General features: G+C 49.0%; 1 protein-coding gene across 1 annotated transcript in view; it reads right to left on the minus strand.

Annotated features, from left to right (window-relative positions):
* Nucleotides 1-16,670, minus strand: part of SPSB4 (splA/ryanodine receptor domain and SOCS box containing 4) — a 90,768-nt gene extending 74,098 nt beyond the window's left edge. Inside the window, exons 1-2 of the mRNA XM_003265315.2 lie at nt 16,026-16,670; nt 925-1,771 (exon numbers count right to left, since the gene is read on the minus strand). Coding sequence (XP_003265363.1) covers nt 925-1,618 — 694 coding nt within the window. The 5' untranslated portion in view covers nt 1,619-1,771; nt 16,026-16,670. The remainder of the gene's footprint in view (nt 1-924; nt 1,772-16,025) is intronic.
* Nucleotides 16,671-20,501: the final 3,831 nt, after the last annotated feature.

The following is a 20,501-nucleotide window of genomic DNA, read 5'->3' on the forward strand; positions in this document are numbered from 1 at the left end:
CAACTCAGGACAGGCAGCCACGTGTGCCTCTGTCCAGAGGCCACCCTGTCTCCCTGAGTGACTCCCTGCCAAAACCAATAACCGTCTTTGTTCCTACACTTTTTATCTTGCCGGACGGTATACTAAATGAGAGGAAGCCGTAGAGTTGTCAGGGGTCAACCCCAGCAGCGTATGGGCTGGTTTGTAGCCTGCAAGCGTATTTTGTTTGCCCATATAGAGTTTTCAGCAGCTGTCAACTTTAAAAATTGGAACAGTTCACACAATCTAGATTTCTGGGCTCTCTTGGAAAAAGTCACAAGATTCCACAACCCAGGGTTTTCATTCCCATGAGATGACAGTCGGCTGGAGATGAGAGGCAGCTGCCCCCTTTAACAGATGGCCCATAAGCGCTGGAACTGGGGTATTCAGCCTCTTGAATACAGTAGGTGGCCAATAAAGGATGGTTATCATTACTTATTACTTATCAATAACTTGAGTACATGGCATTTAAGTGCAGGGACTGGGGACTTGTCACTGTCTTCCCATTGTGACTAGCTTGGGTCATTTGGTACAACCTTTGTACAGACTGGAAGGTTGATAATTGGCATCAACACTCAAAGCCCCAATTGGGTGCCAGTCACTGTTCTGAGCACTTCACACATGTTATCTAGATCTTCACAACTGTGAGCTAGATTACTATTACTTTATTTGATCGTTACAACTGTTAGCTAGATTACTATCATCGTGATGCTTTTGCCGATGGGAGAACTAAGGCACAGCCCCAAATCACCAAGCCAGCAGAGAGTCAGGATTGAAACCCAGGTCCTGACTATTCCTCCACACTGCAGGATCCTCCCAACTGGTGATGGAGGTGTGGCCTGCCCAGCTTCCCTATAAGGCCTGGCAGCCTCCGAAAGCCCTGCCCCCAAGCCCAGCACAACTTACGGTCAAGGCCGTTGATGTAGCGCATGGTGACTTCGCAGTGGCCCCACACGGCACTCACCACCGGGTACAGCTTCTTGCCCTTGAGACCTCGGAAGGCCACGCCCAGGTACTGGCCGTCCACGATGAAGCTGAGTGTGCCCTCATCCATGTCCAGCACCACGAGCAGCGAGTCGGGCAGCGCGAAGGCCTCGTCGGGCCCCAGGAAGGCCGGGTAGGCCACGCCGGGCTGGTTCTTGCCGTCGTGGTAGAGGCGGCTGCGGCCCAGGTCCCAGCCCCACGACTCGGCGTCACTGCCTACCAGCGCCGTGTAGCCCACAGAGTGCAGGGGAGCACGGGCCGTGGCCACACCAACTACAGCATGGGTGCCGCGCTGCCGAGCCGGCCAGTCGATCTGCCAGGCGTGCAGGCCGCGGGCGTGGCCCACCTTGCCGCGGATGCCGTCGGTGCTCTGGGCCACGGGGTGCCGGTGGAAGGTGAGCCGGTCGTCGTCCTTGACGAAGACGTTGAGCGAGCGGTCCTCGGGGTTCCACGCGTGCCGCAGCTGCACAGCCAGCCCCGCCGCCGGCATGTCCAACAGCTGGTCCAGCCGCGCCGGCCGCCCGGGCTCTGCACTCCGCAGCTCCCGCTTGGCCGGCCGCAGCGCCGGCTCTCGCACCTCCACCGACTTGAGGCTCCCCGAGAGCTTCTGGCCCATGCTTCACTGCAGGGAGGTGGCCGCTGCAGGCCACCGCTACCTCGTGGGAGCCTCCACTCCCCGTAGCCAGGAATGGGCCACGGGGCTGGGAACCAGGCTTCCGGACGGTAGACCTCCACAGCCTCTACCGGGCTGCGGCAGGGGCCCAAGCTCCTGGAAGGAAGCAAAGGGCACGGGTTATAGCAGCAGCATCAGCAGCCAGTTGCCAGTCCCTTCATTTATATCCATGCCTTGGCTGAGCCCTTTGCATGCACAATAATAGTAATAATTCGTACACTCATATCTGGCACTAATCTAGCACCTGCCATATGCTAGTGTTCTAAATGATTTATGTTTATTAGTTTGTTTAATCCTTAACATCTCCCTATAAGAGATATACATTATTATTCACAATTTACAGATGAGAACACTGAAGTGCAGAGAGAGGGTAAGTGATTAGCCAAAGTCCCACTGCAAATAAGTGACTGAGCCAAGATTCAAACCAAGGTTATCTGGCTTCAGGGTCAGTGTTCTGGACCTAGAATAATCATAGGGAGTCTGATTTTAGAAATAAGGCATGAGCCCAGAGCAGTTGTGACTTGCTCAAGATCAGAGCCTGGATGAGAACCCAGGTGCTTTTGATCCCAGGGGACAAGCCTTGTGCCAAGGCTGGGGGGCACACAGCTGCTCAAGACAGAGGGCTGTAGGGTGTGGCCCATTGGTTCCCAACCCTGGAGTCCTGGGGAGCCTAAATAACCTCCTAAAATGTAGCCAGGCTTGAGAGGCAAGACACAGAACAAGGGTGCAGCAGGGTCAACCAGGGACATGGAATCAGGCAGCATGGGAAGATGGGGTGAGGGCTCCATGGGAAGGTGAATGGAGGTCAATAGAGGTGACGAGGAAGGATAAGGGAGCTGGTGTCCAGGCCCTGGAGCCAGACAGAACTGCATCCAAATCCCTCTCTCCGTCTCTTACTGTGGGTCCACAGGAAAGCCTCCTAGCTTCTTGGATACTCCAGATTCCTTGCCAGTAAAACGAGGATAAAACACCTCCCTCTGGTAATGGGGGAACTTGAGAGACCATAATATAAAGGGTCCTGGAACTCTGCCGACAGGTTTTCCTCTCTGGCTCTGTTCTCTGGGCATCCCATGTGGATCCCCTCCCTTTGGATGGGTGAGCTCTTTCTTCGGTCATGTAAACACCATTAACAGCACTGACCCCAGACTGCCTTCCCTGAGACAGGATCCTGGTTTTCATGGAGAAGGAATTGGCCCCCATCACTAGGAAATCAGCCAGAACCCAAGGAGCTTGCACTACTTGGATGGGCCCTGGGTATGGAGAGAGATGGAGAGCCAAGCCCTGTCCAGAGCAGAGGCATGTGCCCTCCCCTCCCTGGCCTGAGAGCTGCTGGGCCCAGAACAACTTCTCCTGAGCCAGATGAGGAGATGGATGGGTGTTTTTCATGCCCTGCCCTCCTCGGCCTCAACCTCCCACCCAGACAGTGGCCAAAGTCCAGGTAGGGAAGGAAAGAACTCTGCTGCCACACAGCACAGACAAGTATCCTGTGGGTTTTTCACCATTCCATTTTAGTCTTAACTCTTATATTCTTTCCTTCCTATTGTCAGATCCCAGCTTCAGCAGATGTTGACCCTATTCCGAGAGCTCTGGCTAATGTTCAATCTGAGGGAATACCAGAACACATAACAATTTGCAACACTAGGCAGTTTTAAGATAGCAGAATAAAGTTACTCCTTTTCATATCTGAAATCACCCAAAATCCAGGAGAAAAAAAGAAATGCAAACTCCTTCTTCAGCAAACTAGAACACATTTATGACCTGAACCACAGCTTATAAGGAAAGGCTGCCAAAAACAGGCGAGGGCTGCCAAAAGCAGTGAAGATCAAAAATACTGTGAGAAAACACCTAGAGAAGACACCTGTGGTGGCAGATCTCAGACAAAGCTGGCAGAGCCAGCCAGCAGCTGGCATTCCCTGAAGGAAAAAACTAATGATCCCTTATCAGAAAAAATGGGAGCAGGGCATGTGGTCTGGTAGTGGGTGCTGCCTCCTACACCCAGGGGGAAGAGGAGGGCAGGGCGAACAGAGGAAACCACAGACCCGCCATCTTCACAGGAAGCAGTGTGTTGGCGAGGCAGAGTGAGAGGAGGGCTCTGAATTGGGAGAAGCCCATAGCTGTAGAACTCTGCTGACAGAGTAGAAGCAAAGACTAAAGGAAGTCACTACGACAACCCTGTGAACAAAGTTCCTGGGAACCAGGGAGCAATCCTGCCCTCTTCTTGGTACCTCCTCCACATGCATCTCCTGCAAAATGCTGATCCAAGAAGGTTCACCTCTTTCAAAGAGGAACCAGCAAAGGATATAGTCAAAGATGCTATAGAAGAAAGAAAGGAATAAACAAACAGGACAAAACATGGCAAACCAAGCAAACTCACCTGAAAAAAGCTGTCACAAAGCAGATAAAAATGGGAACCAAATTTGTAAACTAATTTTGTGATTGATTATTTCAGAAGGGAGACAACTAGCATGGTCTCAACAAAAGATTAAATCCATTTTGCCTAGTTATAAAGGTAACCTCCAGAACTAAAAATAAAAATACACATCTTGCAAATACAAACCTTGAACATAATACAAAATAAAATAGATCATATACTGAAAGATTTTGTTAGAAAGCAAGAGAGGCAAAAAGGCATAAAAGCATGAAATACGATAGTAAAACTAAGACCAAAATATTAACCATGTCATTAAATGGCCATAGTAGGCTGCTAAAAAAAGATCGTAAGACTGGGGAACAACACAAAACCCCCAACCGTATGCTACATATAAGAGACATTCCCCAAAGCAAAGTGATTTAACAATTTTGAAAATAAAGGAAGGGCAAACACGTAACAGGGAAGTGTGAACTCAAACTAAGCAGGCACTGTAATCTTAATAGTAGGCAAGTAAAGTTGATTTCAGGACAAAAGGTTTTAAGTGAGACAAGAATACTTAATAATAATAAAGAATGAGATCCACAATTGAAGACTGAACTCACCAAATAGCCCCAAAATTCAAAGCAAAAGCTAGAGGAAATATAAGGAGGGACCTCAGACAGACACACTTCAGAGGCATGTAATTTTAATTTCCCTCTTGTAACTCATGATGGACCAGTGGACCAAAATTAAGTAAAGACATAGAAAAACCAAATTACTAATTAATAAGACAGATCTAATTAATGTGTTCATCAAATTCTATACCTTGAAAACAAAGAATGCATGTTCTTTTCAAGTGTTCATGGAAGCATCAAAAAAATTTTCCCTTATATTAGGTCACAAATAAAACTTCAAAAAAAGCAAAAATAATACAGTATCTGATAACACAGAAGGAAAACTAGAAATTAATCACAAAATTATAGATCACAAAATCCTATCACTTGGGCATTTTTAAAAATTCTTTAAACAACTTGACCCCAACTCAGATCAAAAAAGAAATCCATATAGAAGTTGCAGAATATCTGGAATACAACAATAACAAAAAGCATTCCACATACTAGAACCTGCGGGGTGCCTCTACAGCAGTTCTCAGAGGAAATCATGGCTGGTATATTTATGCTACTAAATTTTAAAAAATGAATGGAGCATAATAAAATAGGGAAATAATAGAACTAAGCAAAAACTCAAGAGCTGGTTCTTTGTGAAAAACTTCCACAAAAACAAAACCAAACCAATAAAACATATAAACTATTAAAGCTAATCATGTAATGTATCACATTATATTATGTTATATTATAGTACTATTATATTAATCTATCATGTTGATAGTATGTACCCTTGATATGATATAATGAAATCTTCCTTTTGGGCATCTTCCCCCAAACCCATAACCTCACTCTAATCATGAGAAAAACAAAGGACAAATTCCATTTGGAGGCCATCCCACAAAATACCTGACCTAACCGGCAAGGTCATCAGAACCAAAGTCTGAGAAACCATCATAGTGAAGAGGGCCCTAAGGAGACCTAACAATTCCACATAATGTGGTATCCTGGATGGGATCTGGAACAGAAAAAGGATATTAGGGGCTGGGCTTGGTGGCTCACACCTGTAATCCCAGCAATTTGGGAGGCCAAGGCAGGTGGATCATTTGAGGTCAAGAGTTCAAGACCAGCCTGGCCAACATGGCGAAATGCTGTCTCTACTAAAAATACAAAAAAAAAAAAAAAAATTAGCCAGGTGTGGCGGCACACGCCTGTAGTCCCAGCAACTTTAGAGGCTGAGGTGGGAGGACTGCTTTAACCCAGGAGGTGGAGGTTGCAGTAAGCCAAGATCGTGCCACTGCACTCCAGGTTGGGCGACAGAGGGAGACTCCATCTCAAAAAAAAAAAAAAGAAAGAAAGAAAGAAAAGGAAACTAAAAGAAAAGAAAAAGGATATTAGGTAAAAACTGAAATCTGAGAAAAAAAGGAAATCTGAAAAAATATGTTAATAATATTAATAACTTATTTATTAATATTAATTATTAAAATAAGTTAATAATAATGTATCAATACTGGTTCATTAGTCATGATAAATATACCATACTAATGTAAGATGCTAATAATTGGGGAAACTAGGGTGGTAAATGGAGTGAGCATATGGGACCTCTCTGTACTATCTGTTTAGTTTTTCTTTAAATCTAGAACTATTCTGAAGAAATAAAGCTCATTAATTAGAAAAGGTTAAATAAATGTCTAAATTTTAGAGAACACAAAAAAAGGACAAAAACTAGAATTCACCTCTTTCTCCTATCTCATTAACCAGATATAAACATTGTCAGCTTTTGGAGGAATTTTGCTTTATTCTCTTTTTTTTTTTTGTCTATAAATTATAGTGAATTTTCTTTTTAAAAATTGGTATAATGGGCCTTTATTTAGATTATTTCACCTAAAAATTATGTAATTTGCATTTTCACATATTACTAAATATACTTTAAATGTGTGACTTAAGTAACTAAATTTTTTAAAACACATAAAACATAAACCATATAATCATTTAATGGGGGGGAAGACAGAAATATGTAAAATAAGAAATGAAAATGGGAAATAAGAAAACGGTGTAGCTAAAAGCACTTGTAAAAGAAGTTAGACTTGTTTTAACACAGGAAAAAATTTGCAACACAAATTACCAACAAATATATGACAAACTCCTACAAATGAATACAAGTACAAAATGTGAAAAGATATCAACAGTTTACACAAAAACAAATGGTTCCTTTGAAAAGATACTCAACGTATACTGAAAAAGAAATGAGTTAGAACTCCATTGAAATGCCATTTTTGTCTATCAGCTTATTAAAGTTCAAAAAAATGGATAACGCATGCTTGGAGAATGTGTGGAACAGAAGACAGACTCATACATTGCTAAAGTGGATATAAACTGGTTTAGCCTTGGCAAATGGCAAATTAACACCATCTTTCAGAATTGCAAATATGCAGACCCTTTCACCTAGCAATTCTACTTCCAGCATTTATTCAGATATGTTCTCAAATGCACAAAACTACCTATGTACACAGCACATGCATACATATGCAGCGCTGTTTGTAATAGCAGCCCGGATTCAGAGAGGTTGCATAACTTGCATAACCTGGGGTCACACAGCCAGGAAGTGGCAGGACTGGGATCAACCCCAGAGTTACCATATGACAAGCCTGTGCTCTTACTTCTTCCTCCATGTTGTTTAGAATAATGCCCTCTCCACGGCAATGACTGTAACCAGCTCTGTGTGGCCCACACAGAAAATTTGTAAGGGAAACTGCTTTGTCCTTGCACACAACCATGCCAACTTTGGAGCTGCTGTTGTTGAAAAGACACTTAAACGTGTCAATAGCCAAACAGCAGCCCCAGGGAAGACCTCTTACTAGTACCTGGCTTGGCCCATACTGGGTCATTGAGGGCCCAGTGCTCTCCTTTGCAATCATAGTCTCAAAGTCTCTGTCCCTACCAGAGGCAGGCAGAGATCCTGAAGAGCGCTCACGCTGTGGTGCGACAAGGTGGGCAAGTAAATAGACAGCCCCTTTGCTGCTCCCCCAGTATGGGGCACACAGCAGAGTGCTCATGTCCATGAATGGCAAGCCGTTAAGGGAAACCAGCAGCTGGGCAATCTAAAGAAGGACAGGAGACCTAGATGTGAATCCCTAGGCTGTCTGTTGGACCCTAGGCCAGGACTTAATCTCTCTGAGACTGGTTGGAAGTGCTGCTTACTATGTGCTAACCTCGCGTGCCTTTGCAAGTATCAGAGCAGACACCTGTAAAGTCTGGCCCATCACAGGGCTTCCAGTAAGTGGTGAGTGCTCTTTTAAATTGTGGATGTGTTCCAACATTGCCATTTCACCACTTGAATGTGCCTTGCTATGAACTGATTGTGTCCTCCCCAAATTCACATGTTGAAGCCTGATATAGGTTGGATATTTGTCCCTGCTCAAATCTCATGTTGAGTTGTAATCCTCAGTGCTGGAGGTAAGGCCTGGTGGAAGCTGTCTGGGTCATAAGGGTGAGTCTGTCATGGCTTGGTGCTGTCTCAGGGATAGTGACTGAGTTCTGGAGAGAGATCTGCTCATTTAAAAGTGTGTGACACCTCCCCACCCCTGCCTCTTGCTCTTGCTTTCACCATGTGACATGCCTTCTCCTCCTTCACCTTCTGCCATGATTGTAAGCTTCCTGAGGCCTCTCTAGAAGCCAAGCAGATGCCAGCACCGTGCTTCCTGTAGAGCCTGCAGAACCGTGAGCCAACTAAACTTCTTTTCGTTATAAATTACTCAGTCTTAGGTATTTCTTTATAGCAATGCAAAAATGGCCTAACACAAAGCCCCAGTGTGACAGTATTTGGAGGTGGAGCCTTTGAGAGATAATTAGTCCATGAGGGTGAACTCCACCTCCTCTAGGAAGCCTGCCCTGATCCAGTAGCTCTCCAGGGGCCTGCCCTGTACCTCCGTCCACCCTTGAGCCAGCCAGGGGGACATCTTTCAGGCCTTACTGATCTGCTTTTTTTCTACCTTGAGGGCATTCCTCTGATGGCAGGAAGCTTTCACCAGCACTTCTGTGCCCCCAGCCACTGCACCACTCCCTCCATGCAAGACACAAGCCTGGTACTTTGAACATGGGGCAGAACACACATATGGACTGTGGAGAGGTTATGCTGGGCTTCAGGGAGGGCTCATGCTCTGCCCTTTTTCAGAGGATGAAGCAGAGAAAGGGCCAGGGCTAAAGTCAGGATATGGGGACATGAAGCCCAGTAATGCCACTATCATAGTTGGACTCTCACTCCTGAGCAGCTGACTCTTGGCTGTATCCAGTCTACTCCTTTATTAGCTGCTGCTTTGCATCCTTCCCTGCTTCCAACCCTCATTTATTTGTTCAAAAAATGCTTGGTGAACACAATGCCAGGCACTGTGCAGCTGGGAGCAAGGGACAGAGCAGTGGCCAAGTCAGGCTCATCCTTGCCTTCTCTCTCCAGCCAGAGGGAGTGGGCACTTAGCACATTTCTCCTCTCCTCATCTCCACCACAGCATGCAGCACTGGGCCAGGCACATGGGACATACAACAGGATCCACCTTCCTGACAGGAATACCATCATCTCTCAACCCAGTAAGCAGCCAGCATCCTGAAGAATGCCAAAGGGTGCCTCCGTCACTTTCCCCCAAAACCAAACTTAATTTCCTACGTCATGCTTGGATGGGGATGCTTAATCACATTATCCAGAAGGATCTGCTCTGGGGCTTCAATCATGGCTGAGCAAGAAAATAAAAACTCTAATTTGCTAATTGCCCTTCCCAGGACCCTAGCAGATGTTCCTACCCGACAGGGAAATGAGGAGACATGAAGTGGAGATGCCACACTGTTTAAGGAGCCTGGTTAGTTTGAAAAATATGATGCACAGTCTTCAGAGGCCTGGGACCCCAAATCACAGCCACAGAGGCCTGTCTAGCTGAACTCAATGGGCACGGGGTCTGCAAGAAGACATGACTGCTGTGGGGATTGGTAGTGACTGTGCGAAATGCCCTTCTCTCTGTGTGGCCTCTGGCTTTGGACTTGCTGGAGCCAGAGGTGGGGGCAAGTCTCCTTCTTTCATCTAGGCAGCAGTAATGATGCCTGCCCTGGGGATCTCAGGCTGCTGAAAAGCATAAGACTCAACCACTTTCCCCTAGAGAGAGAGCCTACACCAAAGGGGTCAGACTCCACGACAGATCTGAATAATGACAAAGACTGTAAAAAGAATCAGTTAGATACCACTGGAATTCCTTTATAGACTGCATATTACTTTCAAATATATACTACAGCACTTGTAGAAGTACAAAGTTGATCTAATCACACTCCTGCTCAAAATCCTCCACAGGTTCTCTGAGGCTTTCAGGATATTAGTTATTAGTGCCTCTGGGGAGCTCCCCAGCCCCCTGTACTCTCAGAGCCCTTGTACTTGTGCCCACCACAGCTCTTATCACAAGAGGACATGATGTCTCTTTGGCTGCCTCCCTCCCATCAGACTGGGGCAACTTGGGAGCAGGGGCCAGGTCTCCCTCATCAGAGTCTCCATGGGCCTGGCTTATAGAAAGTGGTGGGTGAACATCTGTGGAATGCACAGCATGAACAAATGAAGAAAAGCAATACACTGCCTTAGAACCAACACCTAAGAATGAACTGGGAATGCAGGGCACTGGGAGCTCAGACTATTTATTTCATGTCTTTATTTTTCAATTTTTGACTCTGTGCAAAGGTACCAATGATAGGTGCCTGACCTTAGTTTAACTGGAACGTTTTTAAGATTTTTCTTGTGCAAATATTAAGTAGGGAGGCTGTTTTATTAAAGATGCTCATTCAGAATGAACCCACCAACAATGAATGAACTAAAGAACCCCCAAGGTTTTGTTCATAGGCATTCATTAGCTTTTCCCTGCTATACACACATGGAGCTCAGGCTACAACGGGCTGGGCAAGCCCTTTCTTCCCCAAGAGCTCACAAAGAGAGCCATCTGTCCAGTTCCAGGTGGAATCATCTCACGCCTGTTTTCCTGGAGCGAGAATCAATGAGGCTTCCCCGAGCCTCTCCTCCTCCTGGGGTTTCCATGGGAATCCTCCCACGCGTGACTGAGCCAGGGGCCCCCAAGGTGCAAGCTGGGCTGTCAGCCAGCAAGGAGAGCAGCAAATGGGATGAAGGAGGTTTGCTAGGCTGTGACCAGGACAGCAAGCTCTGCAAGGTCATTTGAAAGAGACATACCACTGAGACAGCGAGGCCACGTGCAGTCCAGCCAACCTGGTCACCGCAGCTGCCCCTGTGCCCAGAGGCCTGCCCCAGGCACATGTGGAGGTTGTTTGCAGGGCAGCTGGCCTCCCTGAGGCCCAGCATGTCTGGGCTGGGTCAAAGCATGAAGGGAGAAGATGGGAAGGGTGCCATTTAATGAAGCCCTCTGGGGAAAACGATGATGAAAACATGATAAGGTTTGCATCCAACCCCTCATTTACCTCCCAAGATGAACCTTCCCCACTTGGTATAACTGGTTGTCTGGAAACAGAATGCCTAAAAGAAAAGCAGAACTATTCATGCCTCTGGCTTGAGCTAGGTCATAATAGGGACCTGCTGGGATTTCTGAAGATCCCTCTGTTAAGCCTACAGTATCTCTGGAGGCATTTTTGAGATACTAAGGAGGAAAGGAGAGACGATGAGAGGAAGAGAGGAGAAAAGGAGCAGGATCGGGGAGGGAGCTGCTCCAGCCCCAGGAATCTGTACAACTTGCACATTTCATAGAATGCAGAGAACAGGTGGATGTCTCCTGAAGGTAGATAACAGAATGTCTCTGTGGCCAGTAAACCGGGCCAAGGCCCACTCACTTCTGGAGAAAGCAGAGCTCCAGTTCACCATACATGGCATTTCACAACATTAAAGATCAGATGGATGATTTTGGCACTGCTCCAGCGTCTCCCACCACACATACCAGCACATTGAAGTGTAGAGCTTACCACAGCAGCTTTCCTGCCTCCTCCTGGCTCCAGTGTCTTCCTGCCTACCCCATCAATGGCGCACCCCCAAGTCCATTGCTTCAACTTCAGTTTCTGCTTTTCATTCTCTCTCTCCATGCATCTTCTCTTATGACCTGCATCTCCAGCCCCATGCAGACACTCTCAAGCCGGGTCTCCAGTGCTGCCTTCTCTCCTCAGCACAAGACCTACCTACTAGAAGGCCCTCGCCAGCCCTGCCTGGGTGTTGTTTCAAATGATCTTGTAAGGCTAGCTGACCTCTTTCCATCATAAGCCTCCTACCGTGGGCACACCCACACTCTAAGCCCTGTGGGACATCTGTGGTCCATGTGCACCTCGGAATCTGCAGGTGCTAGGCTGAGCCTGGCCTCTTCCCTCTCTCGCATACCAGGTTCCTCTGCGTGTCACTGTTCCTGCCGTGGATCCCGTCTCTCAGTCCCCACCACTCAACCCCATCAGCTTTCCTCTAGTTCGGACCTTGCCTGGATTACTTCACTGGTCTCTCAGCAGGTTTCCCTGACTCCAGTGTTTGCCCGCCAACCCACTCTCCATGCTGCCAACAGGTAAATTTGACCAAGACACCCACCAATCTCTTCATTCAACCCTCCAGGCAGCTTCTCCAGAGAGAAGCTGCACCTCTTTGCTTGGCACTCAGGGGCCCTCCAGGCTGCTCTTATTTCTTCCACACTGTCTCTCATCACGGCCCACCTCAGACCAGTCATGCCAGACTCTCCTCGTCAGCACATCCTGGGACCCTTCCCATCTTCTCCGACCTGGCTGACATTCTCTCACTCCCCCGCCTCTTCTAGCAGAAGCAGAACTGGGCACCCCTCCGTGGCAGCCCCTCAGCCCACTGCATCCTCTTCCCTCCGCCCCACTGCGTCCTCTTGCCTATGTCCCACTGTGCCCTCTGCCTTCCATCCCACTTTGTCTTCATCTTAGCTGTTGATTCCTGCTGCTATCTCTTGCACCACATCTGCATTTCTTAGTGGAGCCAGTGCCCAACCAGCCTTTATCTCCAATACTCGTACGCAGCCTTGTACCTGTTACCTCTGTCTGCATTAAGAAGTGCTTGTCAGACTGAAGAAGGACTAGCCACTCTATACCTCCTGCATGGTTTGCATTTTTTTTTTTTTTTTTGAGACGGAGTCTCGCTCTGTTGCCCAGGCTGGAGTGCAGTGGTGCCATCTCGGCTCACTGCAAGCTCTGCCTCCCGGGTTCAGGCCATTCTCCTGCCTCAGCCTCCCCAGCAGCTGGGACTACTGGCGCAAGCCGCCACGCCCAGCTAATTTTTTGTATTTTTAGTAGAGACGGGGTTTCACTGTGTTAGGCAGGATAGTCTCGATCTCCTGACCTTGCGATCCGCCCGCCTCGACCTCCCAAAATGCTGGGATTACGGGCATGAGCCACCACGCGTACACATTTTAAATGGAGTAAGTTCTGAACTCAATGTGTGAAGCAAAAATCACATGCAATCCACACTGCTTAGGAAAGTTCTTCTAAAGTTCCACACAAAGTTCATGATAACTGGTTTGAGGTATACCACCTCTTTCTCAAAAGGCACATCACCCACAGCTGTTTTTCCTATAGCCTCAAAACAAATCCCTATTTCTTGAACTGATCAGCAGCAAATAAATTAGTTGGCTTATGTAGGAACCATGTTTTATTAAAAATGTGTTGCTGGCTTTTAAATTTTTTATAATTGATCTTTTCTTGCCACAGATGGTCATGTTCACATAAATTAAGAGTACATACTATGTACTTATATAGTACATATATAGGCAGAGACTTCTGGTGACCTCCATCTAGGGTCTGCCACTCCCCTGATTTTCATGCCCGAGACCCTTCACTCCTGTATCAGCAGAGAAAAAAAACCTTTCGAGAGCATGGATGTGTGACAACAGGTCAGGCAGCTCAGGGGAAATTAAGTAATTCCTGTATGGTGAGTTGTACTAGGTCTTTCCCCAAAAGGGCAAGGAATTCTGCACTGGCCACTGCGGCTTGGCCACTTTCTGGGATAGAAATGAAGCCCTTCCAAGGACAGTTCTACTTGAATGATGAGGAAGTTTCAGTTGTATGAAAAACTAGGAGGAAAAGTATTCTAGGCAGGGGGAACAGCAAGCGAATGAGCCTTTGGAGTGTTGGAGTAAAACGAAGAAGGCTAGGAGGGTGGGTAGGGGGGAGAGGAAAATGGTGAGGAAGAGGTGGAGAAGGGCAGTACCAGACCTGAGGACCTCTGGGATCATCTAGATTTTACTCTGTGGCAGCCTTAAGGAGGTCCTGAGCTAGGGAGAAATGTGATCTACATTTTTAAAAGATGTTTCTGATAAATGGTTATGACTACTTGCTAATTTGGTACAGTAAAGACATCTTGTAATTTTAACTTGCATTTTTCTTTTTGAGGTAAGGCATCTTGTCATATGTTTTAGTACCATTTCTATTTTATTTCGCGTGTATGAATTGTGTCTTTGCCCATTTGATCTTTTGTTTGTTGACCTCAGGAATCTTTTACATATTTAAAGAGATGAGCCTGTTGTGATAGGAGTGGCATATGTCATATGTGACAGTTTGTCATACATCTTTTGACTGTTTCTGGTGATTTCTTTTCCTTGCAGATTTTATTTTTATATCATTAAATGTATCTTTAAAACAAACGAGAAATACAAACTGGAGAGATATTTGGGTAGAAGGACCAGTAAGTTGAATTTTGTTTGTGGTTTGCCAAAGGTGGCTTAAATTCTTTTCAGTACCATTTTTAAAAATGGAATAAATTAGGCCGGGCGCGGTGGCTCATGCCTGTAATCCCAGTACGTTGGGAGGCCGAGGCGGGCGGATCACAAGGTCAAGAGATCGAGACCATCCTGGCCAACATGGTGAAACCCCGTCTCTATTAAAAAAAAGTATAAAAATTAGCTGGGTGTGGTGGCGGGCGCCTGTAGTCCCAGCTACTTGGGAGGCTGAGGCAGGAGAATCGCTTGAACCTGGGAGGCGGAGGTTGCAGTGAGCCGAGACCATGCCATTGCACTCCAGCCTGGGTGACAGAGCGAGACGCCGTCTCAAAAAAAAAAAAAAAAATGGAATAAATTAGAGGGTATGTGTCTCCGAGGAATATGCCCTTGAGTAAAGGATGTTTATATCATGCTTTTACACATTTTACATCTTCCAGACTTAAGCTCATCAAATTGCGGGGGTGGGGGACAGCGGCGCAGAAAGGGGGTGGGAGGATAGAGGGCTCAGAGTCTGAGAGAAGGGAACTCCTGTCTTCATCCCCCAACCCCCCCAGGAGGAGAGTGGGGCGCAGAAGAGGAAACCAAGCTGGGGGAGGTTAGAGAACTTGCCCAAGGTCACACCGCGAGCTGGTGGTGGAGACAGATTCGAACCTAAGCCTGACTCCAGAACTGAGAACTCTCCACCTTCTCGCGACAGCGGTACAGAAGTGCCCTCCTCTCCTTCCTGTCGGCAGCAGTCTGCGCTTGGCCATGGGCCGGCGGGAGCAGCCACTCCCCCGGTTCTCCCGCCAGTCAGAGGTCGGGGGCTCGGCGTCTCCTCCTGGCTTGGAGCCCCTGGCGCGTACAGAGCGACCAGGGCGGACACATTTGCCGCGCTCAAGTCTCTGGCCCCCTCCCTCCTTCCCAGAGCCCTGCGCCTAGGGTTTCCTGAGCTCCCAACCCCCTCCCTTCCCGAGCATAGACAAGTTTGTCTTCAAGCAAGGCCAGGAACTGGTCCGCGGGTCGCTCTCGGGCCAGGCGACCAGCCTCACTGCCCCAGCGTCAGGAATAAACGGTAACAACAGCCACCGGTGCCTCTTGCGTGACCCGTGCTTTACTTCCACCTCTCCGAATACCCCGGACGAACAGACCCCCAGGAATTATTGTCTCTATTACACGGACGAGGGAACTGCTGCAGCTCCGGAAAGTTGGATAACAAGCTTGGGCTCGCAAAGCTAATAATAATACTAGCTAACATATGATTGAGTGTTTCCTGTGTGCCCGGCGCATGTCTACCTACGAGCACCATCCCATAGATCTTTCCAATACCCCTATAACATGGGCACGATTATCATTCCCATCCTACGGATGAGGAAACAGAGGTTTGGCGCCCTGTCCAAGGTCACTCAGCCAGTGAGTGACGGACCCTGGATCCAAACCCAAGCGGGTGAATCGGGTGGCAGTTTTTTGTGCGTTTCCCACTACGCAGAGAAGCAAAGGGCTTAGAACCCATGATACCAAGGGCCGGGCCCCAAACGCCCCAGGGCTGCGCGCAAATCAACCATCTCGAACTGCCACAACCTGCAGAGAGGAATTCTCTGGGACTGGGACGCCAGCAGCGCCAGCTGTGTCGAGTGCTGGCCCGCACAAAGTCCGTGCAGCCGGATCTCGGCTCCCGGCCCCCGCGTGCCCCTCACCAGGAGCTGGAGAGTACTCACCATAAAAGAGAGGGCAAGCGCCTGTTCGGGAAGAATCCCCAGCGCTGGCAGGTCCTGGACTCCCGGGAGAGGCGTCTGCTGCCGCCGCCGCCCACTCAGGGGCGCCCTAGTGACCCGCAAATGCCGGCTCTCTACGCACGGCCAGGGGCGCGTCCTCACGGCTGATGCCCGGCAGCAGCGCCCCCTCTGCGCTGCAGGATGGCCTGGAGTTAGGAGCGTTCTTGGCGAAGTTGGCGCTCAGGCGCCTGGGGTCGGGCCTGGGGTGGGAAGCGCCTTACTGAAGCGATCCTGGGGGCGCTCCAAGGCCCGCGCTCTAGCCGCTTGGAAGCTTGGCGCCTGACCCGGAGGGCGACGAGTCCCGCGCTCAGGGCGCACGGGCCGCGCCTCGGCTGACGGCCCCCGGCGCGCCGGGCGTCTTCCTCAGCGCCCTGAGCGCACGCAGCGGTAGCAGCAGCTGGGGCCCGGGCCCGGAATGTGGTGTGTTCATCGCCCTCCCCTGGGGCTGGGTGCCTTTGTGCGCGGGGCGCGCCGGCCGCCACGGCCAGCTCTGGATGCTGCAGCCGCCGTCACCTCCCCCTCCTCCTCCGCCGCCGCCCGCTCCCCGCCTTCCCGGCCGGCCCGGAGGCTGCAGCTGAAAGCCGATCTGGCTGAGCTCATCCCTGAAGGCCACTAATCCAATAGCCGCGGAAGGCGCGGTCGCCGGGAACGCCCCTTCCCCCACCATCCCGCGCCCCGGCCGTCCCAGCTCGGGCCGCTGCCGGCGCCGCCACCTTCTCGAGGCCACCAGCTGGTGGGAGAGGGAAGTGGAGCCCGCGCCTTCGCCCCTGTGCCAAGGCGGCGGCGCGGTCGCCATTCACTCACCCGCCCGCTCGCCCGCTCACTCCCTAGCTCTCGCATTCATTCATGCGCGCGGGTCCTCCCGGATTCATTCAAGCGCGCCTGGAGCACCAGGGTGGGTGCCCCTGACGGGGAGGAGACACCCAGTCACTAGGCAGCTTTGGTGCCTTTACTCAACGCACGTGGGAAACAGCAGCCAGGAGGAAAAGAGAGTGGTTTATTATCCCCCTTCCTCAGACACACACGTGTCCACACTTTATTTTTGAGATCAGGCTGCGACTAATCTCTTAAAGTCCAATTTCATACCGCACCTGCTCAAGGAGCGTTCCCCGCCCACCCGAGGCGCAGGAAGTCGGTCTCTTTGCTCTACCAGGGCTGATGGTGGGCCGCCTCACTGGGAGCCTGAACTGAGCGATGAGGAAAAGGGCGTGGCTAAAACAGAAGCAGCGAGGGTGCTTCTGGTATCTGCGCTTCCTCGGGGAAATTGAAAGTTGTTGGTTTGGTGGTCCTCGTCTGTGCTCCCAGAATTGACTTCAGGTCCATTACGCAGTCTTTGCTGACCCAATCCCTCTCTGTGCCAGGTACCAGGCAAAGAGCCTAGATGCAGAGTGCCCATTTCATCAAGGACATGGAAAACAGGTAAAGACAATCCAACTCTGTGAAGGAAACGTTTTGAGAAAGGTTCTGGGGCGAATTTGTCAGACTGGAAAGGGCAACTGGGAATGTTTCCTAGTAAATGTTTCTATATGAATTGGCTCCTGGAGGCAGGGGTCCAACATGGTCACCCGGAGAGCTACCTATCACAGCACAGAGACTGTGCTATGAGCAGAGGGGGTATGACGGAACTGGAGGGATGGCCAGTGTCTAGGATCTTGGGTGGGGACTGTATCAAGAACTTGACCTTCCCATCACTTCGGGAGGCCTTAACCAGGGTAGTGACCTTGTCGGATTTGCATTCCAGAAAGACCTCTTAGCAGCCAAGTGGATGGATGGATGGAGGAAACCAGGTTGGCAGCTATTGTAATAGTCTAAGCATAAGATGATGCTTTATGAACCAAGATAACCATGATGAGGTGACAAAAGTGTGTATTGACACGTATTTTTTGTACTTATTCTAACGTTTCATCACTGTCTGTTTGCATGTCTGCCCCTCCTAAAACTGTGAGCCCCCCCGGAGGGCAAGTATAGGTACCTCACACATCTCTGGATGCGCTGCACCAGCATAGGATAGATGCTGAGGACAGTAAATGTGATTTGAACTGCCCTGAGTGGCAGTGCTGACCTACATTCATACTTGGTGTCTTTCCTTCCTACCTCCTATTGACAAGCTCCTGGAGCACCTCTACTGTGAGCTACTGTGGGGGTTATGGATGTGGTTGGGGAGCAAGAAAAGAAAATTTGTGGAAAGAAGCTCAGAAGCAAAGGAAAGTTTAAAGAAGACGTTCATGCTGATGGTTTCTCTACCAATTTGGCTGACAGGCTGGGTGTGTGTGTGGAGGATGCCCGTTGCTTCCACTCTTTGTTGGGAAGCATCACAGTAGCTTCAAGGACAAGGGAGGGAGGGAGCAGTGGCCACAGTTTGAGAAAACAACTCCCCCCCCTCCCTTGGGGGCTCCAGTTAGGTTCACCACACTGGCCTTTCCCAATGAGATTATGCCCCAGGCACAAAGGAGTGGGCCAAAACAGGGCCCCCTTGTGTCCCTGTAGACCCCCAAATCCTCCAGCCTCTGAATAACAAGGGAAACAACTTGCCATTTGGGGAGAAGCCAGGATAGCCTGGCTACTAAAATTCTTTAGATTGAGATCAGCAGCTTCTAAATGGCCCCCAGTGATCCCTGACTCCTGGTATATACTCCCTTGTGTAAACCCTTTCCCTTAAAGTGTGGGCTGGATTTATTGACTTGCTTCTCACTAACAGAATACAGCAGAGGTAATGGGATGTTCCTTCCAATATTAGGTTATAAGAAGACTGTGGCTTCTGTTTTGAGCATACACTCTTGCTCTCTTTTGGGATCACCTCCCTGGAGAAGCCAGGTGCCATATCCTGCAGTGGCACTGTGGAGAGAGGCCCATATCGTGAGTGACTGATACCTGCCGATAACGACATAAGTGAACTTGGGAGCAGACCTCTGCCCCCCCAGCTGAGCCTTCATAGGAGATTACAGCTCTGTGTGATGCCTTGACTGCAACCTCACGAGAGATCGTGAATCACCGAAACCAGCTACCTGTGCTTAGATTTCTGATGCATTGAAACTGTAAGATAATAAATGTTTGTTGTTTTAATCAGCTAAATGTTGGAGTAATTTGTTATTCAGCAGTAGATAACTAATACAAGATGTTCTTAACTGTCCAAGAGTGAGTCTAAAAATACAACCGTGAAAAATTAGCCACAGTATTGCTCTAAAGAATGTACGGTATTGCATGGGCATAGTCAGACAGCTCTGGGCTTGAATCTCAGTTCCAAGCCTTTGGGTCCTAGCTTTCTCATTTGTAAACGGGAATAGAAGAATGTCCCCAGAGTACAGTTGTGGGTTGTAGCTTGTCGTGTAGTAGGTGCACAATAAATCTTTTTCCTTCTACTTCTCAGGAGTAGACAAAGATCTGTAGCATTCGTGGGATTCTTAGACTAAGGCAAAGTAATGCCCAGGGCAGAAGGTCCAGTAGGGAGCTGCTGGAGTTAGGGGTCCAGAACCCCTTGGATAAAGCAAAGCTGTGAACCTCACTCCTCCTGCCTTTGCTCCCACAAGGCATCGTATGTGGTCTACTTCCTAGTTTTTAGCTATTGAAATCTTGGACTCCTTCTCTGTCTTGCAAAAGTACTAACCATGGTTTTACAGAAGTTGGAAGAAAAACTTTCAGTTCTGAGAAATTTTGGAGCTTGCTCCAAGGAGGTCTGTGGCAAGACAGAACGGTGTTGTGTGAGGTCTGAATGTCCTCTGCCCACCCCTCAGGAGCAACCCTTTTTGAGCCCAGCCTGCCATGCAGCACTGTCCATCAGGTGCTCAGCTCTCAAATTCTGTTCCTCTCTACAGCCCAAGCATCACCATCTCTTTCCCTAGCAGTTACAGCAGCCCCCTCACCTCTACTCTACTGCTGGGCTCTCTTCGTGAAGGAAAAATCACCCTTGCCACTCCCTTCAGAGGTACCCCATGGCCCACAGGATAATTTTCATGCTTTTTTATGGAATCTGGCTCCCTGCCTACTCATCTAGTTTCACCTCCTCTCATCTGCGTTCCCGGCCAGGCCACACTGCGGCCCCCTGAGCTCCTCCATGCTCTTTCTCCCTGCCACAGGCCATTGTATGTGCTTACCTTTCTTCCTGGTACAGACTTTCCAGGTAATTCTAGTTCATACTTCGTCTCTCTGCCTGTATACATGTCATCTCCTCCAGGAATCCTTCCTAACACTGCAGGCACAGCACGGTGCCCTCCTATGTGCATCGCAAGCCTGTGCTTGCCTCTCTCACAACCCCAAGTCCCACTGTTGTGGCCTCCTTTCTTGTCCCTCACCCCAAGATATGAGCACTTCAAGGGCAAGGCTTTTTCATTTTTATAGCTGTTACACCCCCAACCACATTTTCTTCTTGCTAATTTCTCAAAGCAGAAAGCTCCAGTCTTCCCAAATAGCCCAGGCTGGATT

Source organism: Nomascus leucogenys, chromosome 8 (genome assembly GCF_006542625.1).
Source record: "Nomascus leucogenys isolate Asia chromosome 8, Asia_NLE_v1, whole genome shotgun sequence".
In the NCBI taxonomy this organism is placed as follows: Eukaryota; Metazoa; Chordata; class Mammalia; order Primates; family Hylobatidae; genus Nomascus; species Nomascus leucogenys.